Source organism: Caretta caretta, chromosome 16 (assembly GCF_965140235.1).
Source record: "Caretta caretta isolate rCarCar2 chromosome 16, rCarCar1.hap1, whole genome shotgun sequence".
Lineage (NCBI taxonomy): Eukaryota > Metazoa > Chordata > Testudines > Cheloniidae > Caretta > Caretta caretta.
The window spans coordinates 15,167,159-15,179,264 of NC_134221.1; the positions used below are offsets into that span (position 1 = coordinate 15,167,159).

The 12,106-nt window shown below is 56.3% G+C and overlaps 1 protein-coding gene across 1 annotated transcript in view; it reads right to left on the reverse strand.

Annotated features, from left to right (window-relative positions):
* Nucleotides 1-4,085: 4,085 nt before the first annotated feature.
* The window catches only part of FIBCD1 (fibrinogen C domain containing 1), a 44,179-nt gene continuing 36,158 nt past the window's right edge, over nt 4,086-12,106 (reverse strand). Inside the window, exons 6-7 of the mRNA XM_048823196.2 lie at nt 10,533-10,712; nt 4,086-9,800 (exon numbers count right to left, since the gene is read on the reverse strand). Coding sequence (XP_048679153.1) covers nt 9,541-9,800; nt 10,533-10,712 — 440 coding nt within the window. The 3' untranslated portion in view covers nt 4,086-9,540. The remainder of the gene's footprint in view (nt 9,801-10,532; nt 10,713-12,106) is intronic.

A 12,106-nucleotide genomic window follows, 5' to 3' on the forward strand; every position in this document is an offset into this window, starting at 1 on the left:
TAATGGCGCTAATGGCACCAGTGGCTAATGGCGCTAATGGCACCAGTGGCTAATGGCGCTAATGGCACCAGTGGCTAATGGCATTCAGTAAAGAGGCTTGATGCCTCTTTTGATGAGGCTCCGAAGCCTCCCGCTGACATGGTGGCAGCGTGGTCTAGTGATCAAAGCAGGGAACTGTCCCGTACCAGAGAGAGCAGGAGACTGAGGTTGCATTCTTAGAACTACCATACTGTGACTTTGGGCAAGTTGCACGATGGCTCTATGCCTCAGTTTCCCTCTCTGTAAAGGACGGTGGGGAGGGTTGGCCTAAGGGAGAAGATGTTTTCCCAGGAAATCCTTTCCGTTAAAGTCCCTGCACCCAGAGCCAGGCGAGGAAGCTGCGGCTGTGTAGGGCCCTGTGTCGCGTGGGCGGGTGGCCCATCTCCTTTATGGGTGGGTGTCTGTGCCCCAGGAGCCTGGAGTCTGAACTCCCATGGTTGTCTCTGTGCTGCTACCCCCAGGACTGTCAGGGGGCGGGGGCCTGAGGGACAGCCATGGCTGTCCAAGCTGCACCGGGGCTGTGGCAAACCCCGCTCCTCGCTGGATGTGGCAACTTCAGAACGCTTAAAATCAAAGCACGAGGACCGGGAGACAACTGTGCCTGGGAGCTGCTGGGGGGAGACAGGCGGAGGAGGGCTCTGGGGGGGCCTCGCTTTCCCATGGAGATATCTGCTCCTCATTCGCGCCCTGGGCTCTGGCCCTCGTCAGCCACTTGCAAAGGAGCTCGCCAGGCTGCCAGGTGTTGATGTAAAGGCTGGACTGGCTTGGGAACCACCTTCCCCCCTTTTAGGGACTCCACAGCAGGCCTGATAGCCCCTCGGCCGAGGGCCGTGAGGAGCTGTGGTTAGCGGGTACCTGGAGCGCTCTGCTCCTTACCCAGCACAGGGCCGCAGATGTGGCCCATCCAGCCTGTTCCTGAGAGCTTGCAGCTCCCTCACTGACTCCAGTGAGAGCGGAGGCTGCTCCGGGCCCCCGGGGCCTAGGACAGGGGAAGAGCATCTCATGCAGCAAGTCAGTTCTCCCAGTGGCAGAGCCCTGCTTACCTTGCTCCTTCTGCTTGGGTAACCAGTCTATGCAGAGCTGCACCGGAGACCAGGATGAGCCAGGCAGCTGGGCTTTGACTCCTTTAAATAAGCTGCAGCGTTAATGATCAAGTCGTCGTCGTCGTCGTCCCCCCCCCCCAGCCACGGGGGGCTCAGTGGGTTTATTGCTGCACATTCCAGAGGCTGGGATCCCATTGGAAAGCTGGGTGGAGATGGAGATTAGACCGCTGACTGATTGGGCCTGTCTGAGCAGCCACAATGGGAGCAGTGAGCTGGCTCTGATTAGGGTCCTTAACGCACTCCTTTGATTTGCCACCTCATTTGGAGAAAGCAGCCCCGGACCCGCTTTGTTAACTAGCTGTGAGTCACCCTCGGCTGGCAGCAAAGGCAATGGGCAGCTCTGGCCAGCGGAGTTCCTGCCCTGTGCTCAGGGATCTTGCCCATATGCTCAGGGTTTAGCTGATCGCCATATTTGGGGTCGGGAAGGAATTTTCCTCCAGGGCAGATTGGAAGAGGCCCTGGAGGTTTTTCGCCTTCCTGTGTAGCATGGGGCACGGGTCATTTGCTGGAGGATTCTCTGCTCCTTGAAGTCTTTAAACCACGATTTGAGGACTTCAATAGCTCAGATATAGGTGAGAGGTTTTTCACAGGAGTGGGTGGGTGAGATTCTGTGGCCTGCGTTGTGCAGGAGGTCAGACTAGATGATCATAATGGTCCCTTCTGACCTAAATATCTATGAATCCGAGAGTTACTCCTGGATTGTAACTGCCTGCTTGATGGTTTCTTGTCGCCATCTCGCCGAGGGGGCTGCTGCAGGCTCTAGGTGTGCGTGAACAGTGCCATGCACCCATGGGACCTGAAACTACATCAATTAACGGCAAAAGAGAGATCCCTTCAACTGCCGTCCGGCTGGGACACCAACTGACCACCCATCTGGAAAAGCCTCCGTCGCTAGTGGGACCTTACGTGCCCAGATGGTAAACCAACTCCATTGGGCCAAGGAAGAGAGGATTCCAGATCAAGAGACTGTCCGTTCCTACGTCATGGCTGGGCTAGAGCATGAGGAGTGAAGCATCTCTCCAAGGCATGCAGCACCAACGCCATGAAGGAATGTGTGGGTTCAAATCACCATAAGGGATTGCACCTGGAGAGCCTTCTGGAGCATGGGGGTGATGCACTGTGTCCAGCCACGAGCTACCACTAGGCGAGCAAGCAGCTGTGTTCTGCACCAGTTGATGTTTCCAAGTGGCCTTCAGTGGTGGCCCCAGGGAGAGCATCAGTGCGCAGGGGCCGGACTGTCTGCACAGCGGAAGGAGGGGCCTGGCCAAGTGGAGATGGACAAAAGAGCTCACGGTCACGGCTGGTCTCTGGACACCCCAAAGCAGCAGGGGGTCTAAGAAGGACCCCCTGAATTGCACACACATATAGCACTGGGACTGAAGGTGCTGGGTGGCATTGGTTGTTGTGACCCTCTGCCTGGCCCCCACCCCTCCAGCTTCCAGCTCTGCTCCATGAGGGCAAACTTTTCTCATTGACGTTCTTCCCTAGCCAGCTTTTCTGGGAACCGTCCCTGCCAGGAGCCCAACGAATTGTCCAAGTCTCTCCCTTCACCCATCTCCCATCCCCCCGCCCCAGCCAGTGTCAGATGCAGGACGCTCAGCCGCAGCGCCCACCCCAGCTGGGAAGGGCTGCAGGGGGAAATGCCATTCTGCATTGGCTCCAAATCTGCACTGGAGCGGAAGGCCTGGCCCATGGCTGGTGGGCATGATGTGCGCCTCTCTGCTAGCCTGACAAGGCTGCTGTTGAATGGGCATTGCCCCTCAGTGTGAGACATCCCTCCCCCAACCTTGTGCCCTTGGCCCACGGCTCATCAAGGGGGGGTTAGCAGGAACAGGGAGGTGGCTGCATTCTTTGGCAGCATGGGGTATTTCCTGCGTGTCTCACCTGTCTCAGCCAAGAAAGCCTGGGCTGGGTTTGTATTTCTGGCGTTGATTTTCCTTCCCCCAACCCATGGTGCAGGTTGCGGTTTACCAACCACTCTTCTGGCTCCTTGTCTTCTGGCAGCATGGCCTAGTGGAACAAACGTGGGCCCGGGAGCCAGGAACCCCTGAGCTTTGTTCCTACTTCTGCCACTGACTCTCTGAACAGCCTTGGCAGGTCACTTACTCTCTGTGCCTCAGTTTCCCCATCTATAGAACAGGGATGTTAACACTGACCTGTGTCATAGAGGGGTTGAGAGACCCAACTAATTTTTGTGAAGGGCTTGGAAATCCACCCCAATGAGGTGGATTGAATTTGGGGCCAGACCCTCAACTGCAGTAAATCAGCAAAGCTTCATGAGCGCTACACGGTCGTACGCTGGGTGAGGAGCTGTCCCTTTAAGACTCTAGCCATAGAAATGATCTGGGCTTTTATATTTAGAAAAGCAAATATGCTTGTTTAACCTCTGAACTGAAGCTGCTCCTCTCTCAGAGCGGCTGCCAAGGTGCAGCAGACGGGTTCCCGGCAGGTTCGATGGCGGGAAAGGCTGCTGCCGATCAAAGCTCGGCCAGGCCGGCAGTAATTAGTCCTAGTTTTCTTCAAGTGAACCCACTTCCTCCTGCCAGCATGGTAAATTCTGACGGAGGCTGGCGCCGGTGCAGAGAGCCGGGTGGCGAGAGCCAGCATACGGGAAAGGAGCATGCAAGGGTTGGGTGGGGAAAACACTTCCAGGGGCATTAGCTGGGAGCGTGGCCTTTGGGTGATTCTAAGTTGTTGGCAGCAGAAAGACACCTAGGCCCAGCCCTCTCTGGGGTTGGCATAAAAGGGAGGGAGGCAGGCAGGCAGCAGCTGCTGCAGTCAGCTTTGCTCCGCAGAGCCATTTCTCTTTCACGTGAGCAGTGCTCCCTGCCAGGAGCTGCTCTGGGCATGCGAGATGCTCCCAGCGCTGAGAGCCCCAGGGAAATAACCTCAGCTGGGCAGGGGGCTGCGATTGGAGGTGGATGGAGACCCAGACGCAGGACGTACAGAGTGATGAGTTCCTTTTATTAAGGAGTTTTTGGAAGTCCACATGTACAGCATTTGACACCAATCACACACGCGCTAGACTTCATTGTACTGCTAAACAACACAACCCGTCCACTAGCTCAGACCTGAACATACAGCCTTGTGGCCCCAGCTCCGCCACGGCCCCCGGGTGCAACGGGCTGGCCGTGTGAAGTCCAGCTCAGGAAACTGCTTTGTCCCCGCAACTTCCAGAACCTCGAAGGGCAGGCACGGGTGTGGCACCTGCCTAGACACCCATCCTTGTCCTCTGGCTACCCAGGCTGGTGAAATTAAGCCAGCACCCTGCAGCATGGAAAACTGCTGCACCAGCCCTGCTTGATTCTGTATGGGCCAGGAGCCAAAGGCAGCAATCCAACAAGTGTTGGTTAAAGGGGCTCCCATCTAACCTGAGCCCCTGTCCCAGCTGGCCTTTTACCAGCCCTTTGGTCAGCGTGCCATACGCTGCTCCAGACCAGCTGGCGGCCTGGGTCTTCCTATGCTGCAGGGTTGGGGGCCAGACCCTCAGGAAGCTCCTTGGAGGGATATTGTATGCACTGCAGTGCCGCCTTCTCCCAGCACCTGGTGTCTGGCTGCATTTGTCCTGCCCTTCCCGGACCTCACCCCCTTCTTGCTTCTCTCCAGGGGAGGTGTCATCGTAGACAGGTTTTAGTCTAATGCCAGGCTGCAGATTGATCTGTGCACTCTTAGAGCTAATCCCTGGAAATCCTGGGGCCTCTGATTGTATTAAATACCTCTCATGCAATTCAAAACAAACTCATTAAGGAGTCCTGGGTGACACAGGGCCAGTTACACAAAGTGCCCAGTGACTGACTGAGCACACAACTTTCACCTTCCCCGACCCCCAGGAACAATGGCCCCGGGAGGAAACACAGGAAGCCAACCCACGTCTTTTCCCCACTGAGCAAAGTTCCTTGAGTGCTACCATGTTCCCAGGCTGGCGGCTGGCTGGGCAGTCTGGGTCTGTAGTCAGGCGTTCCCATCCGTCCCAAAGGCAAATGCTATAAAAACTACAGTTTGTTCCAGTGAAATAAAAAACAAACCAACTGAGAAACATTCACAGGTTTCCCCTCCACTAGGACAGCTGCTTCTCTAGCTCTGCTCCCGGCAATGCTTGACCTCCCCTCTCCAGCAGGTAGCTTAGGTCAAGGTGGAAATGTAGATAACCCTTAGGTAGGTAGCATAGGTCTTTCCTTGTGCAGTAAAAGCAGACATCAGGTCTGAACTGATGTCATGTTGTTTAATTAATCTAACCCAATCAGTGTGCAGCTCTGTACAGCAAGTGTATCGCTAGGCTTGGAAGGATTAGTTTGTGTATCTGTAAATGTTGCAGTAAATGTCAATTTCACTGTACCCACACAAAGGGAGGAGAAACTATTTCCATTGGTGATCACTGAAATTTACAGATACACAAAGTAGAACTTATTAGAGCTGAAGGATCTTTGTGTATTTTGATGTGTGATGTTGACAGCTTGTGTTTTAATGGTGGTTAAGTTTTAACTTTTTGAATCTCAACATCTGTCATTCAATAATTGTTTAACCCTTCCCTCCACAAAATTTCCCATAGCTGTGGACATTTAGATGGATAATCTAAAACAGAGCTTAAAAATAAACCTTGATATTAGCTGTCAATGTTCTAAAGAAATGAAAATGGAGTTCTGCCAGGCCTATGTCCAGTGCAGTCTGGGTGGAAGGAAAAGACATATTTTAAAGCTGGTGGGTTTCACAGTAACAGAGGTGCTACTGAACTGAGGCAGGCCTCAGATGTTCAGGATGGAAACTTGGACCCCATCAGAGGGAAAACCACAATAATCCCAAATGTATAATGCACCCTGCCTCGCCAACACACACCACTCAAGAAAATCCCCTCACTGTGAAAAAACTTTCCCCAAATGCTCCCTGTTAGTTCACATACAGATTTACAGAGAATTTTTTTTTAATGCGTAGAGAAGTATAAATCTTTAATCCACCACCACTGCCTGAAACACACTTAATCACTCTGCCTCAGTTCCTCATCTGTACAATGGGCATACATTGAGCTTTCCTTCCTCTCACCCGCTGTCTGTCTGGTCTAGACTGTGAGCTTGTCAGGGCAGAGACGCTCTGTGTCTGCACAGGGTCTGGTACAGTGGCCTCAATCTACTGCAATAGACAAAGTGAACAGTAACTTAGTGAATTTCATTATCCTTTCAATTATGTTCCTTTCCTCCTGCTCCCCCCACTCCCAGCAGAGTGCTCTGATCCTGGGTGGTGTATTCTTTGAATCCTTTTGTCCAGCAACCGATCAGAGTAATTTGCAGAGGGGTTGGGTGAGGAGGGTCTTTGGGCATTTTCTCTCCAGGACTATTTAAAAAAAAATACAGCCCCTGTGGCTGGCACCTGGTGTCTTTCAAAGGCCAAAAGCAACCCTCTGCCCTTCTGAAATCTCCCTCTACCCTGAGGATGGGGGAGAACGCAGCCCCAGCAGAGGTAACGAAATGCCCCATGCTTTAGTAACCCTAAGAAGAACTCTGATTTGGATGCCTGCTTTACAGCCCCCATCCCCCTTTAAATCCAGCTGTTTTCTTGCCTATGGGAGTGTCCTACAAAGAAGAGTCAGCTTCCCTTGGGATAGCCTTCTTAGGCAGCGCCAGAGCCCACACCTGGTTGTGTTTAAATCTGTCAGATCGCTGCTCAGGTAGCTGCTCGCCCCTGGCAGAAAACAGTCAAAAGAACAGTCATGAAATGTCAGTGCCAGAGAATCAGCCTGGCCCGTAAAGTGGTGGGAGGGAAATGCAAAGGCATGAGAAGTCAGAACAAGCAAAGCACAAAACTTCTTCGCACTGCTCTCTTGTAAATGGTGCTGCCAAGTGCCACCAGCAGGGGGAGCTGGCACCACTGAGTTGCAGGGATGATGTCTCCAGAGTGATGCCCCACAAACTGGAAGGCTTTGAGCATTTTTGTGTGGTTTGGCATTAAACAAAATCCAAACGAGTTCCTGATTGAGACACCTGTCTCTAGCATGCTCAGGTCTGGCACTAAGGGGATGGGGGAGGGGCTTCCTTCTCATGCACCATTTAACCCTTTCACACCACAGCGTTCAGCAGCACGCCCTACCATTAGAGATTCTAGTACAGACAGAATATGGCCCAATTGTCTCCCGTGTCCTGCAGAGCAGATGGGGATGGAGCTCTCCTGTGCTGGCAGGGCTCTGCTCCATCCTCAGCATCTCAGGCAGGAGCAGGAGCGTTCCCATTTTCCCCTCCCCTCTCTTTCATTGTAAGCAGCTGGACGTCTACCTGCACCATGGCTTCTGCAGAGTGCTGCCGACAAAGCAAAGCCCTGAACGCTGGGGATTGGGCCCGGAGAAACCTGGGCAAGGATTCTGCTGCTGACCATCTGGCTTGACTCTGAACAGCTTGGGCTATGAAGTGCCTCCTTGACAAGGGAGCAGGAGGACTGGCTGTGACTTACACATTCCACACAATGGCTCCTCTCAATCCTCTTGGCTCGTCCCTGTTCTCCGTGACGTCCCAGAGAACAAGAATTCTTGGAGCCCCTCTGTCACCAGCTGTCTGGTCTGGTCAGCGTGAAGCACCGGCCTCTGGGATGGGGCTGCAACGCGGTTAGCCACGCCTCACAGATATTACACCTGGCTAGGGTTTGGGCGGGGGGAGGTTTTAAAACCTTCATGGGATTTGAAGAAATGAAAGGCTTGAATATCTGCAGGTGTATAAGCCAGAGCAAGGTTTGTGTGGGCTGGAAATGAAGGCCAGCTCCCCATCCTCTGCACCTAGAGGACAGGGGCAGGGATCCCCCCATAGAGAACCAGCGGTTCTTCCCTGCAGCCAGCCTCTGACGGAGCTGGGGGAAGATCACGGCTACTGTACAGCTAAGGTCACATTTCCACAAAGGGGGTCTGGGTTTGCCCCCTTCCGAGTGGGTTTGGTCGGCAAAAAGACTCCATGAAATGTAACCCCTAAGCGTTGCCTGGGAGTGACCTCCCACCTCCAACGCTGCAGTCGTGAGCTTTGCCCCACCGCCTTGGCCAACCATCCCTTCTGAGGGGTCCAGCCAATACTCTCTGGGTGTCTGAGCCCAAGGGCTGGGTGGTGCGCAGTGGCAAGCGCACCCACGTGGGATGTAGCGATGCAGCAAGCCCGATGGGGCCAGGAGAGCTGGTGGACTGTTTGGGGTCACCACCTTCTCAGTTCCAAGATTTAATTACTGTCTCCCCGCCCCCGCCCCCGGCCTGGAATTGCAGACTGCGGGAGGGTTAGTTGTTGCTGGGCCTGGGAACGTCACTGGGACAGAGGCTGCAGCTGCTGAGCGTCAGCAGAAACTGGATTTGGGATGCGGGGCCGTTTTGAATGGGAGGAGGAATTGCTCCTCAGTCCAGAGGCACACCCAGGCTAAACCGCAGCAGAAAGCTAGGCCAGGTGCCGTATCCCCCCCGCCCCGGATAGATACAACCCTACTCCCTGATGAAGACTTGACGCCCCATCGCCAGTGGAGCCTTGGAGCCAGAAAGCGAGTGGCTGGTGGGGAGGAGGCAGCTCCAGTGAACCCAGGGTGGGTACAAAGAATCTGCGCTGCCCCCTTTCTGCGGTCTTTGTGTGCCATCTGCTGAGCCCCTGGGGCTGCAGTTTGCCACCCTTACGGCGTCAGCTGGGGCCCCTGCCAGCCCAGCCCTCTTGTTCTGTGCTGGGAGCCCAGCTCAGTGCAGGGAATCAACACGGCGGGCAGACGGGGGGGTGGGGGGGTCTTCTAACGGCCCAGCTGGTATTGCGTGCAGGGGCTGGGAGTGGGGCCTCCTGGGTTCTGTCCCCGCACCAGCTCTCCAACGCCTGTCCCCATGGCTTGCCCTTCTCGGTGTCTGCTGTACCCCCTTGGCAAAACCCACCAAGAACTACAGGCCAGCCGCTGCCTCCAGGGACTGTCACTAACAGCTCAGTTGCCTCGCGACGGGTCGAGTCTCTCCACGCCCTGCCGGGGCTTTACCAAGGGATGTTCACGGGCCGCCTCGCTGGAGCTGCCCTGTAATGACAAGCCAAGGCCCAGCAGGTCCAGGCGGCTCCCCACCATGGCACACACCTGAGCCCAGGGTGCCGCTGGCTTGTTGGAAGGGGGGAGGCAAAACACAGGGGGGCCGACTCCACCGCCAGGGGGGTGCGCGTCCTTGGAGGTGCTCGGAGCAAGGAGGCAACAGCGACTGCCTCTCCCCTTGGACGCACCCTCAGAGGAAGAGCCACCCCTCCCCTGGTAGGGGGCTCCCACTGGGCCCCCTGTCCCGCTGCTGACAGCGCGGCCCAGAGCGGTGCATTATCAGAGGGGCTTTTCACCCTGGCTGCCCCCGACTCACGGACAAGACGACACCGAGCTGTGGGGGAGGGGGAGAGGGAGGAAAAGGGGGCAGGGGAGGGGTCGTGCCGTTGGGCTAATTCTCCTCTCTGACAGGCCGGGCCTTCATCTCGGTGAATTTGAGGGAGTACTGCCAGCCGGTCCAGGAGGACCACTCGATGCCGTCGGCGTAGGAGCTGTGGTGGCCCTTGAGGTACTGCCCGTTGAGGTTGGAGGTGTGGCAATTACGGTACCACCAGGCCCCACGGTAGAAGGCGGCGCAGTTGTTCTCCGAATGGTCGTTGTCCAGGTCTTTGGTGGTGAACTTCATGCCGTTGTGCTTCAGGAAGGAGTCCCCTGCCGGGCGAGGGGAGAGCGGCCATCAGCAAAGCCCCTGCCCATCGCTGCTGGGCTCCGCTCCCGCCCCGGCCCTGCTTTTCAGCCTCCCGCATTCCCTAGACTCAGCCTCAAGCCAGCTTCCCTTGTTGAACGGATACGTGCGGGAGCGGGCGCAGGTCCGGCCTCAGCTTGGATTCCAGCCGCCTGGCTAGAGCCCCAGGCAAAGCCGCAGTTTGCACCAGTGCAGTGAGCGGCTCTGGTGCAAACAGCGGCTTTGCCTCTCTGCCCTCTGGGTCTGCCCTGGTGACGGAGGCCTTGGAGGTCAGGGACTCGAGAGAGTGAGAGAGGCTGAGCAGAGCCAGGAGCAACAAGCTGTGCAAACTCCCCTTATTGCTACAGTCCTGCAAAGGCAATTCCGGTCCCACCAGTTGCTCCCCCTGCTAGTCCACTTTTAGGCTCCCAAATGCTTTGCTGATGTACCTCACTCCTGACCCCACTGCCCGCCATCCCAGGCCTCCCTAGGGCTGGTGTGAGCTTGTTTTCCTCCCTGTAGCAATATGGAATGAATGGCAAAGGTTGGGGCTCATCAAAGGCAAAAGGCTGTGGGGCTCAACGCAGCGACAGCAGGGAACGAGGCCTTATCTCCACAGAAACGAGGCCTTATCTCCCCTTCCCACCTCGTTCTCCCCGAGCAATGTGCTCTGGGCGGGGTGGGGACCGGGGAGCGACCCGTGAGCAGCACAGACCGACCTGCTGTTCCGGAATAGTCTGCGATGGTGACCGGGTAGCCGTCCTCCTCCGGGTCCACGGAGAACAGGCCCACGCCGAAGGTGCCGTACTGGGCGAAGGCCGTGCCGTTGTCGAAGTCCTCCAGGTCGATGCGCAGCTCGTAGCTGGCCTGCGTGGTCAGGGCGTGGAGCCGCGCCAGCCCTGTGGTGGTAAAGCAGGAGTCAGTCGTGGGCACTGGCAGCAGGCTCACCACGGACCTGTGAGTAATGAATGCTGGGCAGACAGCAGAATGCTTCGGCCGTCACCCCGCCCTGGGTGACCCTCCTGAAAGGGGAGATGGGGAGGAGAACTGAGGGACAGAGGGAGCAAACATGAGGCTCCCCCAAACAGGCCGCTCCTCATCTCCAGAGACGGGGGGGGGGGGGGGCGTCCTTCGTCCAGCTGAGTTCAACCTGTCAGGTTAACAATCCACTGCAGCTAAAGCAACCCCCCCAGTCCCTACAGGGGTGGTGAAGGACGAGGCTTTTTCTGCATGTCAGTCCTGGCTTGGGGAGCAGATCCTCTCTCCCGGACACGCCAGCACATGCGGGGAGCTCTGCAGTCCGTTTGCTCATCTACTAATGAAGAGGGTATTTAATTAAATGTCTCAGGAGCCGTCAGTGGCAATAAGTGACACTTCCCAAGGTGAGTCTGGGTCTCTTTCAATTCTCTCCCTTCCCCTCTGCCTGTTTTCCAGGATTCGAGGCCATGCTCACCTTGTGGAGCAGAGTGCACGCTGTGGTGGCTCTAGAAGCACCTGGTGAGTTCCACCTAAGGCCTGGGGTGGGGAGAGGGGCCCTCCACACTGCAGCTCCTGGCTTCAGCTGCTGAGCTGGGGCTTGTCCTGGTGGGAGCGCTCAGCATGCATTGCAGCAGGGGGCTGTGCCCGCAGGACTGGGGGAGGCAGGCACTCCTAAGGGGTTGCCCTGACATCTCACTGAGCAATCATCCTTTGGAGATTTCACTCCTAGGAGTCGGGGGAGGAGGGGAAGGGTCTTTAAAGACAACCCGGAGCTGCCTGTTAGCAGGAGCTGGTTTTAAAGTATCACACAGTTGCAATTGTATTGAGAGACTTAACATCTTCCTGTCAGCCAGTGGCCTCTGCCTCCCCACCTCCTCCCCACCCACAGCCTCGCTCTGCTGTTCAGAAAAGGAGGCCAGGTGCCTCCTTTCCACAGCTCAAGTGTGGCCCTTGGCTTGTTTGCTACTGATTCCCTCCCCCCTGAACCTCCTCTCCTGAACCAGCAGTCCAGCCCCAGCCCTTCACTGGTCAGCTGCTATTAGCCCCCGAGACAGCCAGACACACACACACAGAGCAAGCCCCTTTAACAGGCCCGCACACACTTTAATTAGTAGCTCCTCTCCTGCCGGCATGGCTGGCACAGGGCTCCTGCATGGGGGAGCCCTCAGATAGCGCCCCTGGCCCTAACCAGATTCAGAAGCACACACACGCGCGCACACATCCCCGGAGGGTCCTGGGCCCCACTGCGCAGCAGCCACCCTGCTCTGCGTTTGCATCAGGATACCAACCATGCCTGGGTGTCCATGCGGCAGGG